The sequence below is a fragment of the Scyliorhinus torazame genome, chromosome 12 (assembly GCF_047496885.1).
Source record: "Scyliorhinus torazame isolate Kashiwa2021f chromosome 12, sScyTor2.1, whole genome shotgun sequence".
Taxonomy (NCBI): domain Eukaryota; kingdom Metazoa; phylum Chordata; class Chondrichthyes; order Carcharhiniformes; family Scyliorhinidae; genus Scyliorhinus; species Scyliorhinus torazame.
In genome coordinates this window covers 156,458,959-156,480,966 of record NC_092718.1, presented here as the reverse complement: position 1 = coordinate 156,480,966, position 22,008 = coordinate 156,458,959, and the positions used below count along the sequence as shown (strand labels likewise).

General features: G+C 48.3%; 1 protein-coding gene across 2 annotated transcripts in view; it reads left to right on the top strand.

Annotated features, from left to right (window-relative positions):
- LOC140386679 (cytochrome P450 2D17-like) overlaps positions 1–20,728 on the top strand; it is an 82,873-nt gene extending 62,145 nt beyond the window's left edge. For both annotated transcript variants that reach the window (XM_072469229.1, XM_072469228.1), the window contains exons 6-9: positions 2,647–2,788; positions 3,626–3,813; positions 17,263–17,404; positions 19,407–20,728. In XM_072469229.1, the coding sequence (XP_072325330.1) occupies positions 2,647–2,788; positions 3,626–3,813; positions 17,263–17,404; positions 19,407–19,588 (654 nt within the window). In that variant the 3' untranslated portion in view covers positions 19,589–20,728. The remainder of the gene's footprint in view (positions 1–2,646; positions 2,789–3,625; positions 3,814–17,262; positions 17,405–19,406) is intronic.
- Positions 20,729–22,008: the final 1,280 nt, after the last annotated feature.

The window sequence follows — 22,008 nt, the reverse complement described above, 5'->3', positions numbered from 1 at the left end:
AGTATCTCGACAGGGGCATCAGTGTATTTCAGAACGCATGTCCAGCAGACACTGTTTGTATTCTCCGGGGCTTCCAGGATTCTCCACCTCCGATGGGTCGTGTTCACGACGGTGGGGTTCACTTTTGCTTTTAAAAATCGTTAAAGCAGCTACTGAGGGAGAGAGAGGGGATATGGAAAGTGTCCAACATCGCCATAGTTTGCTGACAGTTGCTCCGCTGGCCGGGGACTTCTGCCAGGACCAGGGGAGTAGCCGGGGGTGGCCAGCGGGTGGGCTGTGGGGACGGGGTGGATGGGCATTGAACGCCATTGCCACAGCTGGCATGACAGTCAAGCAGCTGTGCATGCCATGAACAGCCCACTTTGAACTTAGTGCCACGGATCATATAGGGGTCCCCCCAGGGCAACCTCCCTAGGTTCCCTCTGGCCCCAGCCGACCCATCAGCTGTATGGGTGCGCTCCAGCACAACCAGTGCCATCTTGTTGGCTGGGATGAGTGTGTGTGGGGATTGAAGTGTGTATATGCGGCTGCAGCTTGTCAGCCTCCTGAGTGTGAATCATGGACCCGGCGGATCCTGCACCGTTTTTCACTGGAATCGATTGTGTTCCATGCGGCACCCATGCTAGCCCCATAATAGTAGCTGAATTGGTCCAGGTGTGGCGCCAGTTTTTCTGACGTGAAAGTCCACGAATTCTGCATTGACGTCAATACTTAAGTCTCAGAAACTGAGAATCCCACCTATTACGTTTTCAAAGCTGCAATGCAAATGCCGAATGGATTAGCTTTGGAGCTTTGGAAAGGGATAAAATTCCTTTAAAATCCTTTAATATTTTGACAATGTTCACATGGCAGATATTGTTATCACGGGCAGCAGGGTTGCTAACAAGAGGACACTGATCTAAAATTGGCACAAGTCCAGGGCAGAGATGACGGGAATAGTTTTTTAGGCAGAGCCTCGTTATGATTTGGAAATAACATCGGAACACAGGAGTCAGCCATTCAGCCATCGAGCCTATTCCGCTATTCTATATGACTATGGCTAAACATTTGAGTCCATGCCTTTTTCCAAAACTATCCCCATATCCCTTTATGTCATTTACATTTGGAAATCTGTCCATCTCTGCTTTAAACATACTCAATAACCAAGCTTCCACAGGCCTCAGGTGTAGAGAAAAAAAAATTCCCCTTGTGCATTGCCTGAAACAGATTCATTGAGCAGAATCTAACGGGTGACAGGGTTTCCTGCCCTTCTCAAGAGCAACTAAGGATGGGCAACAAATGCTGGCCAACCAGCGATGCCTACTCCCCATGAAAGAATAAACATAAAAAAACAAAGAGTCGGTGCAGAACACACCCTCACCAATGCCGGCTGCCCCTCAGCCCATAATTGACCACTTAAGGGCCTCAAATGGGACAAGGGTGAGCAGACCACCCAAGGTTTCAGTCACCACAGCACCCCCACAACCCCAAAATTGGGGTCGGGAGGGTGTTGGGAAGGCCACTGGGTTATTTAATGGCCCCGTTCCACCACCCACCACCAGCAAACCTACCGTTGGGGGATGTAGCCACCTGGGTTGGCCAACTCCCGATGTAAAATGGAGAACAGCAAAGGTTGCAGGGAAATTCAGCCAACACAGGCAGAAACCAGCAGGTGCAAGTTTACTGTGTATTAAACTCTGCAAAAGCCCAGATAGCATCGATACAAGCAGCCATCTGCATAATAATGTAGCAGCCATCTACATACTAATAAGCGATCCCCGGGAACAATCGCAACATTTAGGACAAACAAAGCTAAGCCAGACTCCCCGGCGCCAGCAGGAGTCAACACAAAAGAGGTTAACGGGCACCTCAAGATCGCCCATCGATCAGGGAACCGCTCCAGTATTGGAGAAATCGAACCAAGCGATTGGAACAAAGTCCAATCACCTAGAACCAGGTACAGGGTCCGCCCCGAAAGGCGGGAAGCCCCTGGGGACTATAAAGTTAAGCCCCCAAGTTCAAATCGTTCTTCTTGACTGGGTCACTCAGCAACGGGAACCAACCTTGACCGTGACCGGTTCAACTGCCGCCGAGATCCAGTAAGTCTAAAGTCACCGCTCGCTACGAGATAGGCGCTCCTAACTACCAATCCGTACCAACTTCGAATCCCGCAGACTCAGAACCCGAACAAAAGGCCATTTGTTCCCCTGACCTGGTGGGCCAGTCCGAAGCTAAGTATAGGCCTGTTAGAACCAGAAGTAGCTTAGACGTAGAATTTGTGCATGAGTAGCGATTACTGTGTATAATAAAAGTGCTTTGATTTGAATCTTACTAATCGGTGTATTGAGTTATTGATCATTACTTGGACTTGAACCTCGTGGCGGTATCCTAAAGATACCTGGCGACTCGAGAGCAAAGGTAATCAAACAGAGCCAATTGAACCAACCAAAAGTTAACAACAGGGACTATTAAATTCTGCCAAGTGGTTACTTTCAAAGGGGAATTCGATAAGTAGCTGAAGGGAAATTATTTTCAGAGCTCTGGGCAAAGAGTAGGTATGTGACTAGTTTGAGTGCGCAACAAACTGCTGGCAACATACAATGGCCTTGTTCACTGTGGTCTCATTCTATATTGTATAAACTATCACTGATGTCCTTTTTAATTTAGATGAAGCACATCCCCAACACAAGTTTCCAGGAATCCAAAATGATCGGGTCAGTTTTGAACATTGTTACCGCTGGTACAGACACCATCGCCATCACCCTACGGTGGGCCCTGCTCTACATGGTGCTACATCCAAATCTACTGTGTAAGTATAAATTGGACTCAAAAATCTGCCGGGGTACGGGGGACATTAAGGACCATGGGAGAGGGGAGGAGGGACCTGCCAATGTGAGCTGAGATGGAGGTTTTGGGAAGGAGAGCACCTGTAATAGTTGCAGGAAAGACGAGAATAACATTATGAAGTGCATTTGGAAGCAGTGGAGTAATTGTTCATTTCCTTTATTCAGCACTGACTGGAATGATCTAATGATCAGTAAGGCAGGTTTGGAATTCTCCATTTGCTATTCATTAAGGCAGATTATCTGATATTTATCTCATTGATGTTTGTAGGAGGTTGCTGTGCACAAGCTGGTTGTTGGGTTTCCTGCATGACAACAATGATTACACATCAAAAAGTACTTATTGGTTGGGTGTCTCTTGGAGACATCTCCAGGTTGCAAAAGATGTTAAGAATGTGCATATTCTCCACTTGGATTTTAGGATGGCACAGTTGTTAGCACTGCTGCCTCACGGCGCCAGGGACCCAGTTTGGATTCCGACCTCGGGTAACTGTCTGTGTGGAGTTTGCACGTTCTCTCCATGTCTGCGTAGGTTTCCTCTGGGTGCTCTGGTTTCCTCCCACAGTCCAAAGATGTGCAGGTTAGGTGGATTGGCCATGCCAAATTGCCCCAGCCAAATTGCCCCTTCGGGTGGAGTTGCAGGAATAAGGTGGGAATTGGGCCTAAGTAGGGTGGTCTTTTGAAGGGTCAGTGTAGACTCGATGGATCAAATGACCTCTTTCTGCGATGTAGGGATTCGATGATAAATATAATTTAATTATTCCAATAAATACTCAAAATTTGTCCCTCTTTTGTTTCTGTAGCTAAAGTCCATGAAGAGATCGACAGAGTAGTTGGGAAGGAGAGAAAACCAACGTTGGACGACCGTGAGGAAATGCCGTACACCAATGCTGTTATGCATGAATCCCAACGCTTTGGAAATGTTGCTCCACTTTCACTTCCTCATCAAACATACAGAGATACGGAGGTTATGGGATACAGAATCCCTAAGGTGAGGTCAGGAATTGACCTTGGATATGTAGTTAGCTCCCCCACCCTGAAGACCTGTCCCTGTCTGAAATATCAACTCCTCCCCAATTGTAATTGTTATTTCTACACATTGACTGTTGTGCTGAGAGTTTAATAACAGGAAAGATGGAGATTCGGAGTTCGCAGTACTACCCACTATTGTTTAACGGTCTGAGTTTCCTGAACGCAATGCTGTTACTGGGGTAGATGGCCAGCTCCTGTCACAAGGATGCCTCAACCTCTTCTAGTTATCCTAATAGATCTCCCATGGTTTTGGTCAAGGTCTGCAGGCAACAGGGTAGATGTGATGGTGATAAGAGGCCTCTCGGTGTATCTGTGGTTTCTGAAAGCACTTCTGAGCTGGAAACACACAACTTAATGTTCAGGGATCTGAGGTGTCAGCAGTGGTCTTGATCTTGAAGTGGGTTCCAGGGCTAGTGTGGAAGTGTGTACTCTTTCCAAAGGCTGGTGCAGACTCGATGGGCCGAATGGCCTCCTTCCGCACTGTAGATTCTATTTCTATGAACTATGATTCTAAGTACAAAGGTCCTGATAACACAACTAATCTCTACCTTGACAAACAACCTTCTCTCCAAATCAAGAATATCACGTGATCCATGTGTATACGCTTGTTCACCATCTAGTGGTTGGTTGGATGTTGTTACAATAAATTGTTAACCCTTCATTATACCTACAATATACGTATTGTCACATGCCCCTTTCTTTTGAAGTTGTTTGAATATGCAGGCAAACATGTTTACAGTACATGATGCTTGTTAAGACTATACATGGTTTCACTGTTATTGTCCATAATTTAACAATTTTTTGTTCTTTTTTCAGAAAGTTTGTCTGGTTTTTTTCTGATACGTGTAGATCTTCTCAGTTGTGTTTGTTCCAATGCTGCTGTTGTTGTGTTCGCTGCTGGAACAACATCTTCCTGACATACTGTTGGAGTTGCTTTGAGTATCACTGTGTCTAGTGTGATGTTTGGAAATGTCAGTTGAGTCGTCTTTACCTTAAGAAGTGCTCTGCGGGTTCTCCTTAAGATAGAAGCCGTTAATATTACATAGGAGTGTGTAGCTGCCTAGTGTATTACATGTGCCATTCTCGACCATTCATTCGGACGTTACACTCTGACAGTATCTCCTTGTTCTTGCGGTGATAGATTTTTTGCAGTTCTATCATAGTACTGTTGTTTGTGTCTGTTCTGTTTGATGTTTTGGATTGAGTCTTCGTTGTCAGGATTTACTGTAGTAAGACACGGTAATGTGGTACATATCTTTCGATTCATCAGCAACTATGCTGGTGAGTATCCTGTCGTAAGTGATGTCGCTCTGGAGCTTAACAAAGCTACAGAGTATGGGTCGCTGTTGGAATCCCAAGCTTTCTTCAGTAACTTCTTGGCAATATGTACTCCCATCTCAGCCATTCCATTCGACTGTGGATGAAGTGGTCTGGAGCTTACATGCTTGAAGTCGTACTGTTTGGGAAACTCAGTCCATTCGCTGCTACCAAAACAAGGAGCATTGTCACTCATTACGGTGAATGGGATGCCATGCCTAGCAAATATTTCCTTTGTAGCCTTGATGAGTCCGGTAAACTTGAATTTAGTAGCTTGATTACCTCAGGATAATTCGTAAAATAGTCAATGACTAACAAATATTCATTGCCTTGAAAGAAAAATAGATCAGTGCCTACTTTTGACCCTGGAGTTGTGACGATTTCGTGCATAGTCAGTGCTTCCTTCTGCTGATGGGATTGGTTCTTTTGACACGTTTCACATTCTGCAACTACGTTGCTCATGTCATTGTTGATTCCTGGCCAATAGACCGACTCAAGAGCCTTTATTTCACATTTTTCCATCCGCAGATAGCCTTCATGCACCTTGCTGAGGATCATTTGTCGTAATGAAGTCAATATTACAATATGATATTGCCTGAGCAGGAACCCATTGACACTGCTTAATTCTGTTTGTCTGTTTCGGTCGTTGGAACCAGTTCCTTTGGGTCAACCTGTATTTTGGCATGTATTTTATCACTCATTGGATAGTTTTGTCTTTACTTGTTTCTTCTTTAATCAATTTCGACTTGTCATCAGACACAGGTAGGTTTTCTTCAATAAGGGTTGCTTGAGCTTCAATGATCTGTACAATATCTGTCATCCCTGGATCAACTACAACTATCTGTTTCCTGGTGTAGACTAACTGAAGTTGCATGACCATTCTTTGTAGACGAGGAGACATGTTGTTCACTTTCTTTTCTATAATTGAAACGAGAGGACGATGATCAATTTCAACTGTGAATGTGGGTAACCCATACACGTAGTTATGGAATTTGTACATAACCATGAGTAGATCCAAACGCTCCTTTTCAATCTGCACATAGCGTTGCTTGGTTGGCGTCATCACTCTCGAGCCAAATGCAACTGGTTGCCATAGCCCTTCACTTGTCTGTTGTAACAGCACAGCACCTATGCTGTCTTTGCTGGCATCTGTTGAGATCTTTATATTGCTTTTGTGATCGAAGAATGACAGAACAGGTGCTCTAGTTCTGTTCTGATCATTCAGACCGCTCTCTGTTGTGTTCATCAGACCAATTGAACATCACATTCTTTTGGATAAGCTGTGTTAGTGCCGTGGTGCATGATGCCAAGTTTGGTATGAATTTCCCCCCAAAATTGACAACACTAAGCATCCGTAGGACTGCCTTTTTCTCTTTTTCGGTGTCTGGCTGGACTCCTTGAGTTGATAGTTGATCACCCGCGAAAATTAGTCTGGAGATGCCAAATTGGCATTTGGCTCTGTTCAGTTTGAGACCAAACTTTTCAATACACTTCATGGCTTGCAGAATATGTTCCTCTTCATTTGGTGACCAAATGATCACGTCATCCACCTACACTTGTACGCTTGTGATACCTTCGACTATCTGTTCCATAGCCCAATGAAAAATTTCGGAAGCGGAAATAATCGCAAAAGGCATTCTGTTGAAACAGTATCTCCCGAATGGTGTGTTAAACGTGCAGAGTTTTCTACTTGCATCATCTAACTTTAGTTGCCAGAAACCCCTGGATGCGTCGAGCTTGATACAGAACCTGGCACCTGACATTTCACTAGTAATTTCCTCCCTTTTAGGAATTGGGTAGTGTTCCCGCTTAATATTCTGATTCAGATCCTTGGGATCAATACAGATTCTCAGGTCACCGTTGGTTTTCTTCACACAAACCATAGAACTGACCCAGTCAGTTGGTTCTTCCACTTTGGTGATTATCCCCAACTGCTGCATGCGCCCAAGTTCCACTTTTAAACGTTCCCTCAAAGGAGCTGGTACCCTCCTAGGTGGATGAATTACTGGTTTGGCATTTCCTTTTAACTGGATTTTATATTCAAATGGTAGAATTCCTAAACCATGAAAGACGTGAGCAAATATCTGGATAATTGCCTCAATATGTTCATGGCATTCGATGAAATCCTGTCCGAGCTGCAAATGTGTTTCACGAGCTGCAGAATCTCACATGCCTGAACACCAAGTAATGATGGTCTCTTTAGTTCAACGATCTCAAATTTAATCGGAATATTTTTCTCTTTGACCTCGACAATTAAATAGCATGTACCTAGGGCGGCATATGGTGCAGTGGTTAGGACTGCGGCACTGAGGACCCGGGTTCCAATCCCGGCCCTGGGTCACTGTTCATGTGAAGCTTGCACATTCTCTCCATGCCTGCGTGGGTTTCACCCCACAACCCAAAGATGTGCAGGTTAGGTGGATTGGCCACGCTAAATTGCCCCTTAATTGGAAAAAGTATAATAATTTTGTACTCTAAATTTATATTAAAAAAATAGCATGTACCTGCTATGGTTATCATGTTGCCATTATAATCTCACAGTTGGGCAGCACGGTGGCACAGTGGGTTAGCCCTGCTGCCTCACGGCGCCGAGGTCCCAGGTTTGATCCTGGCTCTGGGTCACTGTCTGTGTGGAGTTTGCACATTCTCCCCGTGTTTGCGTGTGTTTCACCCCCACAACCCAAAGATGTGCAAGGTAGGTGGATTGGCCACACTAAGTTGCCCCTTAATTGGAAAAAATGAATTGGGTACTCTAAATGTTTTTTAAAATAATAATAATCTCACAGTTGACAATCATTTTCATAATCACTGGTTGTATCTTTAATCTGACTATCTGTCTGATTAATAAGATTAGCTTGTGCTCCGGTATCCAATTTCATCTTTATGTTGGTTCCATTTATTATTGAAGGAATTGCCCAATCATCAATATTTTGAACGATGGAAATGTGTTTTAAAGTTTCCGAGTTGGTAATGTTTTGATGTGCGTTTTCTATGCTTTTCACTGTTTCAACAAAGAAGGAATCCTCTAAGTCAAATACATCCTCCTCCGAGTCAGGTTTAATCGCTTTTTTAACATTTTTTTTAATGCTTACTTCTTGCACAGCTCTTCCTTTGTTCACTGTACTAAGCTTTTTAAACTGCTGCAAAATTGTTCCTGATCTACATTGAGATGCATAGTAGTTTAGCTTGTGACATTTCTCACAGGTTTTACCATATGCAGGGTATTTTTTGATCTGATGTGCGTTGCCACACCTTTTACACATCATGACGCACATGACATCATGCGTAAAATGACTGCCTTCATTTTTAAATTGGCTGCCAGCTGGAGCACGTTTCTTTTTTCGGTGCGCCATTGCATTAATGGTATCGGCCACATTGTTAGTTTTTGCGCCGCTTTCTCCGACCAACATTTCTGAAAATTTCTGGCAAGGTCGCTTGCTCTGCACATACTAATTGTGCCTTCTAACATCAAATCAGACTGTCCCAATAACCTTTAGCAGTTTGTCACTTTTTACTCCGTACACTATCTGATCTCACAAAAGTGAGTCGAGGAGAATCTAAAAATTCCGGGCTGGATTCTCCAGAAATGAGGCTTTGTCTCTACGCCGCGTAAAAACGCTGGCATTTCACTCTTGACTTACCTTAAAAAGGTTGAACGATTCACTTACCTGCAGGGGGAAAGCAGGGCCCCGGAGTGCTTCTCGCAGCTCTGGCTGCGGTTACAGGCTCCTGCACTTCCGCTCGGTAGTCCGCGCAAGCGCACAGTGGCGGCATGCAGTGGCCGCGCAATAGACCAACATCGACAATGTAGGCCTCCGCGGAGATGACGTGCGCCCGTGGATCCAAGCCGCCCAATTGCTGCCCCGGCCGCCCATGGGGCCCCACCCCCCGGTGCTCGATTCCCCCTCCCCCCCACCAGCGCGGCCGCAGACTGGGTCTGCAGCCGCCACCTGAGGTTCCCAGCCGGCAATACGTGGTTAGAACCATGCCATTGGGAACGCAGCCAGTTTTGCCCAGAGAATCGCTGTCAATGGCCCCCCAGCTGCACCGTGTAATCCGTACGCAAGAATCGCAAATATCGATTCTCTGCCCCTGCGCCAAGCGTGATTTCGGCATAGGGCTGTGGAGAATCCCACCCTACAGGTCTGCGCTTTTAGTCACAGATCCGTTATGAAACAGTCAAATGTTTCACTTCCTTCATGCACTCTTTGCCTGAACACATACTGTTCAAATGTTTCATTTTGTTGCAACCGGCAACGATTTGTAATGCCCCCCTGTGGTCGTGTCACCTCCTTGTGTATCGTGAATGTCTATTGGTCGTGTCCTATCTAACTGATCTATTGGTTCAGTGTGTGTGTGTGTGATGTCTCTGGTGCTCCCTCTAGTGTCTAGCTAGCCTACAGGTATTTACATCAACCCCCCGTGTACCCACAGTGATGCACATCACCACAGGCAGTGCTTGTCAAATTTGTCGTAACTTTGTTGTACTTTTTTTATCTGCCTCATCCTCAAACCGGAACGAGTTAAAGATTTCAAGAGCTTGCGAGTCAGCCACTGTCAGAAACAGTTCTATTTTGCACTGGTCGCTGGCTGCTTCTAGGCCTAGGACAGAGATATACAATTCAAATTGCTGCTTGAAATTGCACCAGTTAACATCTACTTTACCCGAAGTATGAAATTGCCGTGGTGTTGCAGACCTTCCATCTCGCTTTGACTGGGATTTGCTTTGATGTCGTCGTTGATGTGAGACTATGGTTAGAAATTTTATTCAAGTTTTGTTTCACGGAAATTTCTTGCAAACTTCTCGTTTCTTTCTAACTTCTCGACTTATCTTAGCTTGCACACCTGGTACCCTAAGATTTCCACCCTGGTATCATCTGATGTTCTTTGCTTTCCGAATGAGGATGGCTTCGAAGTGTAGTGTCTCACAAAGAACGCCAAGTTATGTTTTGAACAAAACTAATATTACAACTAAATAGATTTGACTTGCTTGCTAAGATATAAAAGGTAACAGATTAACTAAAACTATGATTCTAACTACAGAGCTCCTGATAACACGACTAATCTCTACCTCGCCTAACAACCTTCTCTCCAAATCAAGAGTATCGCATGATCCACGTGTATGTGCTCAATCGCCATCTAGTGGATGGAAGTTGTTACTGCAAATTGTTAACCCTTCATTATACGTACAACATACATATTGTCACAGCGTCCACGGTGAATGCCTTGGGGATGAAGGTTTCGGCCATGGGTCAAGATGTCCAAGGCTTGGGGCACTCTGTGTGGGCGGTGGCCGAGGCCCAGGACAGGACTGCCCTTTCACAGGCAGCCATTTCCCAGGGCATGGCCCAGTCACAGTGGGCCATGTCTGAGGGCTTCAGTGGCTTTGCCCAGGTGCTGGCCGACTTGGTGCAGACCCAAAGGGAGGTGGCGCAGTCACTGCCTGATGTGGCACAGACCCATAAGGTGGTGTCACAATCGCAGCATGATGTAGCGCAGTCCCAGACAGACGTAGTCCATCCCTCTGCTCCATGGCAGGGAGTGTGAATTTTCATTTCCCTTCAGTCCAGATGAAATGATAAATCGAACATCGAGTTACTTCAATGTACGTTTATTCACAGCCGGGACTTGAGCACTGTACATCAGAAGTGTCTACAGTAGCAAGTCGAAGTTAATACAGCAGGCAATTACTTATACAATTAAATGACAATGTTTCCTTCCTAAGGACAGCCCCTTTAGAGGAGGCCTGAGAATTACAACATTCTGTGGCTCTCAGCTAAAATATAGTTATCTGTAGAATTAGAAACGATTCCCAAGGCCGTGTTTTGTTACTGCAACTGTCTAGCGCAAAAACATAAGCGATAACAAAATGCCTTGAAATTCCATTAGACTCATGTGGAAAAACAGAGGGTTAAAACTGCGAGATTAGCAGCGGAAATGGCAGATGATTATGAATTAGTTCATAAATCAAAGATTGGTTTCCGCCGGTGAGGGATAGAAACTGGGAACATGAGAAATACTCAAGTGGTAACGGTAAAGGTGATCTGATGGGAGATAATAAAGAGAGTGTCCCTCAGGTTAAAAAAGAAATCCAGGAGGGTGGAAAAGAAATGAAAAGTTTCAAATGTTTTCACTGTAATAAACTAGGTCATGTAAAGTCACAGTTTTTGGTGGTTGAAGAAAAGCACTGGGAAGGCTGATGTGGTAAAACAGGATAAGATGGTGGGATTTGTTAGAGTGGTAAAGGAAAGCCCAAGGGAAGTGAAGAAGGTGCAAATGATTGTACAGCGTGTTCAAGAAGTAATTGTTAAGAAGGTGCCAGGTGTCTTTAAAGAATTTACTTGTGTGGTAAAGTTTACTTATGTGTATCAGGAGGAGCAGGTAAAGGAGTCACAATTTTAAGAGATACAGGGGCGAGTCAATCTTTAATGGTAAGAGATGAGGAATTATGTAGTTTGGGAAGAATGTTGCCAGAAACGGTGGTGATATGTGGAATTCAGGGTGAGAGGAGTAGTGTTCCATTATATAAGGTAAGGTTGGAAAGTCCAGTGAAGAGTGGTGAAGTGGTAGTAGGAGTAATCGAGAAACTATCTTGTCCAGGAATACAGTTTATCTTGGGTAATGATATAGTTGGATCGCAGGTGGGAATGATGCTTACTGTGGTTGATAAGCCAGTGGAAAATCAGACAACTGAAGGGTTGAATGACAAATATCTAGGGATTTTTCCGGATTGTGTAGTAACAAGGTCGCAAAGTCACAGGTTAAGACAAGAGCCACCACCCGCCTGCAACTCCCTCCGTGAGACATACTTGCCGCACTATGGGATGGGGGCCCTCGATTGGCAGTAACACCAGATCTGGTCCATGGGATGGAGGATGCTGATAACCCTCTTTGCAATGAGATTAGGTGCTCCGCATCATTTGACAATGTCTGACTCCTGCCCACAGTAGCACTTTCCACCATCCACCTGGGTGATTCCCTGTATGCGAGCTGGCCATTCCATCACACGGTCCCATTGGATCCCTGGGGTGCAGTGGTTGGAGACAGCTGTGTTGGAAAATCGCTGTCATTCTCCAGCCCGAGCTCTGAGGTCTCCTGGGTCTCGGGTGTAGGGCTGGTATCCGAGCTGCTCCCATCGCTGCTCGGCTCACAGGGGGGCTTCGGCGGTGGCACTGGCTGGGGGCGGGGTTGCCTAATGGACCCACCCCATCTCCAGCAGGGTCTGACAGAAGACAAGCGCATGATTGGACAGACAGCCGTGGGGGTGGTGGTGGTGGTGCCGTGAGGGTGGTATGTGGAGTGAGGATGAGGGTGGTATGGGGGTGAGGGTGGCATGTGGAGTGAGGATGGGGGTAGTGTGCAGGTGAGGGTGGGGGGGGGTGTTTGACACGTGTCACAGGGAACCACAACTCAGCAAGGACTCACTTCCCCGCTCGCGGCGGAGCTCCACCTCGGTGACCTCCCATTTCTCTGGGCCGCCGATCATGTCTGGGGCTCTCTACTTGGCCCCGGTCAGGGGCCACAGGTCTGGCGGTCCCCCGCCTGTCTTCTCCCGCTCCAAGCGGTTGTGCACAGCCTTCCCCTGGGGGAGGTGGGCGGGGGGAACAGAAAACGTCAGTGTTAGACAGTCCGACACATGCAGCCTAGGTAGCTGGTGGCCTCAGTGGCCAGGGCACCCAGTGCAGGGTGGGGGTTCGCCCAGCCTCTGGTTGGGGAGGGGTCTGGTTACGGAAGTGTGGGATGGGGTTGGTGCTGGGCCACACTGCTGCCGACTCACCTGGCCGTCCTGAGGAGGCCATGCAGTTTTTTCCGGCACTGTTGGCCCGTCCGGATGGTGTTGCCCGCGGCGCCCACGGCTTCTGCCACCTGCGTCCAGCAAGGCAGCCTTCTTCCTGGGGCGGGGTACAGGGTCACCCTCCTCTCCTCCACGGCGTCCAAGAGGGTCTTGAGCTCTGCATCCCTTGGTGCCGCTCTCCTTGTCAGCTTTTTGAGTGTGAATCGCAAACTGGTGAATCCGGCACCGTTTCTCATTCGGATCAATTGTGCGCCACGTGGCACCATGCCAGCCCCTTAACAGCAGCAGAATCGGCGCAGGTGCGGCACAGTTTTTCTGTCGTGAAAGTCCACGAATTCTGAGCTGGCATCAACACTTAGTCTCATAATGGGAGAATCCCGCCCATTGGCTAGGGCACACACCTCTATATATTTGTTCACATTAAACACCTGTGCATAATGTTACAACCTGCCTTGCTCCTGTGTCAGAAGGGTGTGAGGGATGGGATGGTCTGGGCTGGTCGCAGAGGGGGGGGGGGAGGGGGGGGTGGAGGCGAGGATGGGCATAATTTGTGGGTGAGCTTGGCCCAGGGACCACAGTTTAGCCATAGCTCACTGCACTGTTGTCCCACCCCCATCCCACTAACCCCCCCTGACCCCCAGCAGCCACCTCCGCCACCCTTGGGATTCGATGGGACCGTGTGATGGAATGGCCAGCTCACATACAGGGATCACCCAGGTGGATGGTGGAAAGTGCAACGGTGGGCAGGAGTCAGGCATTGTCGAACAATGCGGAGCGCCAGAGTTCATCAAGAGCTGGTTGTCATCATGCTCCACCCCATGGGCCAAACCCGCTGTTCCTGCCAACCCAGGGCCCTCATCCTGTAGGGAGGCAGGTAGATATCACAAAGGGGGTTGCAAGGTTTTCAAGGACTGAGTATTGAGCTGGCTTTTATGTGATGTTCCTCCCTCTTAGTACAGCTCAGCTGAACACAAAGACCTGCAGACACATCAATTCTGGTTAAGACGGCTTTATTTTTTCCAAGCTTGGTCAATGTACGAGGGAGAGTGATTTGGATAAATGCCAAAACCACTCGACTTTACACTGGTTCTGACCTTCCAAATATACAAATTTGCCAAAAATCAATAGCCCCCACCCCCCAGTTGGGCTTGATCCAATCCTTGGAGCTGTCAATTTCATGTTCACCAATGAAGTTTACTTTAAACAGCTTGATGACTGTGATCAGCTCATGATTTAACCTCATCTGACCATCTATTGTTTACCAGGACATTTTATCCGTTATGTTTTGTTTTGCTCCCATTCCCATGTTACTTGGCCGGGATTCTCCCCTACCCGGCGGAGCGGGAGGTCCCGGCGGGATGGAGTGGCGGGAACCACTCCGGTGCCGGGCCGCCCCAAATGTGCGGATTTCTCCGCACCTTTGGGGCCAAGCCCTCACCTTGAGGGGCTAGCACCACACCGGAGTGGTTGGCACGCCGCCGGCTGGCGGGAAAGGCCTTTGGCACCACGCCAGCCGGGGCCGTAGGGACCACGCCGGTCGGCGGAAGGCCGAGCATGCGTGGGAGTGTCAGCGGCTGCTGACGTCATCCCCGCGCGTGCGCGGGGAGGGGGCCACTTCCGCATCGGCCATCGCGGAGGCAATGGCCAAGGCGGAAGGAAAAGAGTGCCCCCATGGCACAGGCCCGCCCGCAGATCGGTGGGCCCCAATCGTGGGCCAGGCCACCGTGGGGGCACCAGCTGGGGCCAGATCGCCCCGCGCCCCCCCAGGACCCCGGAGCCCGCCCGTGCCGCCAGTCCCACCGGGAAGGGAGGTGGTTTGATTCACCCCGGCGGGACAGGCATGACAGCAGCGGAACTTCGGCCCATCGCGACCCGGAGAATCGCCGGGGGGGGGGGGCCCGCCGACCGACGCGGTGCGATTCTCGCCCCCGCCGAATTTTCGGTGCCGGAGAATTTGGCGGTCGGCGGGGGCAGGATTCACGCCGTCCCCCCCTGGCGATTCTCCGACCCGGCGGGGGGGGTCAGAGAATCCTGCCCCTTATCTCAGCCAGTTCCTGCCCACCTCAATGTTCATCTGGGTGCAGGATGTTGAAGTTGTTTCCTCTTTACACCGTGGATTGTCTGAGACAGGATGTTGGGGTCACTGATAAGAACTACATACTGGGCTGACTGTGTTATTGCTGACCACACGATTTCTGTCTAATTCTGTTTGTCTCAAAAACATGGGCAAGTTAGTTAGCTTAAATCCCATCATGCATTACAGCCAGTGCTTTGAGCAAGGGTTTAAATGCGTGTTACTGTAATGTCCTAAAAATATATGCTCAATGGTTATTAATGGGGGGGATATTGAATTTTGGAAATTTGTATATGTGGGAGGTCAGAACCAGTGCAGAGCGGTTTGGGCATTTATCCTTTGGTATACTTTCTTTGATTAGTCTCAATCCTCAATAAATAACTTATATAAAACTATTCTAGTGTTATCCTAGCTCTCTGGTTTTAAGGGGTGTCATCTCAGAACACCCCCCTCGCAAGGATGGGTGAGGGGGCGTTGCTGTGCAGGGAGTGTGTTCATGGGAGCAGTTGGGAGTGGGGTGGGATGTCTGTGCCGCTGGCCAGGCCCCTAAGTCGGTGAAACTGGAGGCGTTTGAAGCGTCCTGTGTGTGTTAGGTGGCTTCCCGTGCCTACCCGGGCACCATGTCCTGCCCATCTTTGATCTCCACCGCACTCCCCTCGTCGGATGAGGACTGCCGTTCATCCTCCTCCGGCAGCACGCCGCCCCTCTGCTGCGCAAAGTTATGGTGGATGCTGCAGGCCACCATGATGTGGGAGGCCCTCCTAATGCTACACTGGAGGGCCCCACCAGAGCGGTCCAGGTATCCGAAGTGCAACTTCGTGATGCTGAAGCACCACTCAATCACACCCCTGGTCGCTGCATCAATGTAGAAGGTCTCCGCGTCGGTCTGTAGCCTCCGGATGGGCGGCATCAGCCATGACTGCAGTGCATACCCCTGTCACCCAGGAGGCAAGCCCCGAGCCGGGGCGGATGGGGCGGGGGGGGGGGGGGGGGGGGCGGGGCAGGAGGGGGCCTCGATGAGGTCAGCAACCATCGAGTGTGCCAGGATTAAGGCGTTGTGCACACTGCCTGGGGATGCGCAACTCATGGTCACACACCAGCTATATGTTCATCGAGTGGAACCCCTTTCAGTTTGTGAAGACTGGCCTGTCATGGGCCGGTGCTCGTGGGCAACATGCATCTCGTCGATCACCCCCTGGACCCGGGGCATCCCGGCGATGGTGTGGAACCGCACTGCCCAGCAATCACGATGGGCTCAGTCCACGTCGAATTTGATGGATTGCTCCGACCAGGCACAGGGGGGTCTCCGTGAAGTCGCGAATGCACCTGTGTACCGAGGTCTGTGAGATTCTGGACAATTCCACACTGGGCGCCTGGAAGGACCCTGAATGACAGGTGCTACCGGTACACACATGGCCTCGTGCGGCATCACCTTTGCATCTCCTCCTCCTCGACCTGTTGAGCGGCCAGTTCTCCACCCTCACCAGCTGCCCTCTGTCCCTCTGGGGCAGGCTCCGTTGCGGCAGCGTCCTCCTCGAGTAGCTCCAGCTTGTAGAGCCTCAGTGTATCCCCCACAACCCATCCCCTCCTCACCCTCGTCACCCCACGCTGCCGCACCGCCTCCCCACCCCCCTCCCCCACACACACACACACCCCCGGGCTTGGAAGGGCCCCTCCAGTCCTTCCTGACCAGCAGGATTGGCAGCCTCTGCGTGTCCTACCTGCTCTCATTCCCTCATCAGCCATGACGCCTGTTTCACAATTTTTAAAAGCTGAAGTGACACTTGCCATCGGGAATTACCCCCCGCGGTGGCGGAGGCCGCGGAAAATACCGGGTCGTGCCCGCCAATGATATGCAAACGGAGTTTACTCTACACGAGGAGTAGAACGCATTAACGTCGCTGTCGAGGCACCAGAACATTGAAAATTGGCGTGCGCTTGGCACTTGCCATGACTTTGGTTTCTCGGCCGATTCTCTACCCAATCATCTTTCCTGATATCTGCGTCGGCCCTGGGAGAATCCCGTCCTGCATGTTTTCAAGAAACAGTTAGATATAGCACTTGGGGGGGAAGGGGATCAAAGGAAGGTAGGATTAATCTATTGAGTTCGATGATCAGCCATGATGATAATGAATGCAGAGCAGGGTCGAAGGACTGAATGGCCTCCTCCTGCTCCTATTTTCTATGTTTCTAACGCGCCTTATTATTCAAATGCCTTACAGGGAACAACGATCATTCCAAACCTTACCTCCATCATGTTTGATGAGAACATTTGGTCGACTCCACAACAGTTTAATCCGGGTCACTTCCTCAACTCGGAGGGGAAGTTTGTGAAACCGGAAGCCTTCATCGCATTCTCTGCAGGTAATGTAGGATTTGAGGAATCATAAAATGTACTGGAATATGCAACCCTGCATTAATAATCGATGTCCAGCCACATCTGTGTACCTCAAAGAGGATGTGTAACATTCCTGAAATTACAATTTAAATTAATGTCTACTTGCAAAGCCCCTATGGTCAACCCAATTTCTAAAGAGTTAATTTTGCCTTTGTCAAAGTGACATGTTGAGTGACGTGAGTGACCGTCGTCTACCAAATGTTCCGATAATAGCAGCAGAGGATAACCTGGTTGTTGGTGTCCCAGGTTATGATACGGCCCCCTGGCTAGTGCGCGGCCAATTCCACCCCCACTTGACCCAGAGTCAAAACACAGTAGAATTAACCAACAATTCTTTGAAAAATGCCTGAAGTCTTTGGCCCTTGGCTGCAAAATAACTACAGTCACCAGGTTTGTAAGTTTAAACACAATTACTTTTTATTTCTCTTGTGAAATACACACCAAATACAACTGGTTAACAATTATCTAATTCCTAATCCCCCACTTTAACTTTTCCCCACCCCTTAACACACATAGACAAGGTGACAGGAGGGGAGGGGAGAGGTATAAAATAAAGGAAAAAGAGTCTTTGTTTCAGATGGTTGTCTTTAAGACATAGACATAGAATTTACAGTGCAGAAGGAGGCCATTTGCCCCATCGAGTCTGCACCAGCCCTTGGAAAGAGCACCCTACCTAAGCCCACACCTCCACCCCATTCCCATAACCCAGCAACCCCACCCAACCCCTTTGGACACTAAGGGCAATTTAGAATGGCCAATCCACCTAACCTGCACATCTTTGTATTGTGGGAGGAAACCAGAGCACCCGGAGGAAACCCACGCAGACAAGAGGAGAACGTGCAGACTCCGAACAGACAGTGACCCAAGCCGGGAATCGAATCTGGGATGCTGGAGCTGTGAAATAGGGGCTACAGTGGGTGTGGCCCTTGATAGGGTCATGTAAAGGCCTGCCAGTGGGTGGCAGCCGGTTGGGTGGTGGGGGGTATGGTGGAAGGTGGGGAGCGGGATGGGAGCTGGGGTGCGGGGGTGGGGAGGGTGCACCCATACTGCCGGTGTCACTCTGCAGAACCAGGGGTCAAGGTGGACGGTCAGTCGGGTGCACAGCAAGATGGCTGCCTTGCAGGCTGCGGCAGTAGAGGTCCATTCCTGGACACTCCGGTCCTGTACGGGGGTCTCCCCCGGCCACGCGGCCTGTTCCCCCCATCACTTCCCCGGCCCGGCAGCCCACAGTCGTGCCTTTCTGTGTCCTATCTCTTCTCTTTCCCTCATCAGCCACAAAGCCGATTTCATGATTTTTAAAAGCACAAGTGCACCGCGCCATCAGGAATTTGGCCGATCGGAGGTGAGGAATTGCGGAGGCCCCGGAGAATACCGGGCCCGTTAATGATGTGTAAATGGTGTCCTGGAACACATTGGCGCCACTGTTAAGGTGACGGAGAATTGCAATTTGGCGTCAAATCGGTGCCCGCAGCACTTTCGCTGTCAGAACTGATTCTCCGTCCAATCGCGTTTCCCGATTCCAGTGTCGGCCGACGGAGAATCCCGCCTAAGCAGTCTCAATTTTAATACTTAGATGAGGAAAAGTTTCCTGTCTCAGAGGGTTGAGAGTCTTTGGAACTCTCGCTCCCAGGGAGCGGTGGAGCAGGGGCATTGAATATTTTCAAGGTCGAGGTACTTAGATTCTCGGTGGGCAAGTGAACCAAAGGTCACTGGGGGTAGTCGGGAATTTGGAGCTGAGGCCAGATTCAGATTAGCCATCATGTTGTTGAATGGCGGAGTAGGTTCCATGGGCCAATGGGCCTACCCCTGCTCCTAATTCATATATTACATATTGTGGGGTGCTGTCAGAGTGAGATTTAGTATTTAAGACTGTGAGAGAACCAGCCGCTGTACAATCAGTTTGACCCCAGAAGGAACATCCAGCCTCTCTCCTGCAGTATCTAACTACTCTCGTTCCTCACCCGACAGGTCTTCGTGTATGTCCGGGGGAGCAGCTGGCTAAGGCCGAACTCTTCCTGCTCTTCACGTGCATGCTCCAACGCTTCACATTCCACCTCCCGGAAAATGAACCAAGACCCAGCTACACAGAAGGCATATATGCAACTTCCCTGAGCCCTCTTCCTTATCGACTGTGTGCTAAACTCAGATAAGGTATATGGGGGATGCTCAGGAGCAGTGAGGAGAGGTATACCCTCTTCAATTTGAAACTAATCCACGACTAATTGTTTTACTGTTCTCTTACGTGTGAAATTCTAACAGATGGTGTAGGGAGTTAGGAAAAGCTCCAATCTACTGGGGGAAACTGATCTATTGGGGGAAAACTGACAGCTGGGAAAGCACAAAAGAATAGACTAATATGACAATACAGAGTACTTTAGTGAGAACAGGGTTAATTACTGAATGAAACTCTACAGCAATCATAGAAAATATAATCATAGCCTAAATTGCAGCACCTATATGCACTGTAATTAGATAGAAATGCATTTTTAAGTCAGAATAATACTGAAATATATATATAGTCACTTCTAAAAGGTTCACAGGGCATAATGGGATACTTGACCACATTATTGAGTGATGGGAAAATACAAAATGCACATACATAGCGAAACACTGAAAACAGCCAGGCAAGCAGGAATTCTTATCACTGAAACAGCCTTAGTGTGGACAATAGAACCAGTTAATAATAATAATAATCTTTGTCACAAATAGGCTTTCATTAACACTGCAATGAAGTTACTGTGAAAAGCCCCTAGTCGCCACATTCCAGCGCCTGTTCGGGTACGCGGCGGAAGAATTCAGAATATCCAAATTACCTAAAAGCACGTCTTTCGAGACTTGTGGGAGGAAACCGTCGCACCCGGAGGAACCCCACGCGGGCGCAGGCAGAATGTGCAAACTGCGCCTAGACAGTGACCCAAGCCAGAAATCGCACCTGGGACCCTGGTGCTGTGAGGCAACAGTGCTAACCACTGTGCTGCCTTGCCGCCTGATAGACTAGAATGTATACAGCGCATCAAAGATGCACAGATAAGAAAGGTCTGGAAACCATCTGTGAACCATGAATAAGACACTAGAAAATCATGAGGTGATTATACTGGCAGAAAAATGCATTTTATTGGTTAAATGATGTGGTTGGAACCCAGCCAACTTGGGGTGGACTACTAACTTTTCGAAACTGTATAATTACTGTACCGAAACTCTGTAAATTCAGAGAGATTTTGAGACTGCCTCAAATCTCTCTCCCTTGTATGTTATTCAAGCTTGAAAATAAAGAATGTCTTCTTACCAGAGTAGCATTCTAGGAGTCTTTGTGCTGACTGAGCTGTAAACAAAGGGAAAGTCTCCCACATGATAACCAGTCCAATACATAGTCTCTGAAAAATATCCCCTTCAGATGGTATTATGTTACAGAGCGTACTTCTCACAGGAACATGTCTAGTGTGTATGCGGCTTGGCCCACTTTACTTCTTGGAATTTCTTGGCCGTGCACCGTTCGCTGGTGGCGAAATTCTTTTCTTGCACCGCTTGTCAATGTGATTTCCAATTGAAACCTTCCCGCACCGCCGCAAAACTCACTGGTGAGGGTGTGCTGCCATCGGGAAAAGTGAATCTTGAAGATCAGAGTACTCTGATCCATTTCTTCTCAGTCTCTCTGTCAAAGTGTTCATTTATTTACAGATTTAAACCTGCACAAACATCAGGCACAAGTCACGTCCCCTATTGTTTTAAAGGTATTAGACAGTTAAGAGAAAAATTAAATTAATTGATTCACTTGGGCATTGTTTATTTTGGAACAATCGTTCTCCAGGTCACATTAATCAGTCTCCCTCTACACTTTGTCGTGAGAGTGCGGTATGTATCATAGAATTTACAGTGCAGAAGGAGGCCATTCGGCCCATCGAGTCTGCACCAGCTCTTGGAAAGAGCACCCTACCCAAGGTCAACACTTCCACCCTATCCCCATAACCCAGTAACCCCACCCAACACTAAGGGCAATTTTGCACACTAAGGGCAATTTATCATGGCCAACCCACCTAACCTGCACATCTTTGGACTGTGGGAGGAAACCGGAGCACCCGGAGGAAACCCACACACACACGGGGAGAATGTGCAGACTCCACACAGACAGTGACCCAAGCCGGAATCGAACCTGGGACCCTGGAGCTGTGAAGCAATTGTGCTATCCACAATTCTACCGTGCTGCCCCAAAGCTGCCTAAAGATACAATGTATCAGTGTAGCAATGTTGTAACGATGTCTCAAACATTTTTAAAATTAAGAATAGAAAATTCTTGAAATTTGAAGCAGTTCTGCCAGCGTCTAAACTTTCAGAGTGCAACCCAAGACCTGTTCAAATTGCAACCTCGCTCAAAACAAATCTCCACACAAACACATTACAGAATGGAATGGTAAATGAGTTCCTGATCCTAGCCCTATTGTCAGGAAGGAGGACAAAAATCAGCATTTGAAAGCAGCAATGTGTGCAGTGATAGCAACTAATGCAGTACGTATGTTCCCCAACCGGAAGCCATGGCTTAATCGCGAGATTTTTGTTTTTCTAAATTTAATGT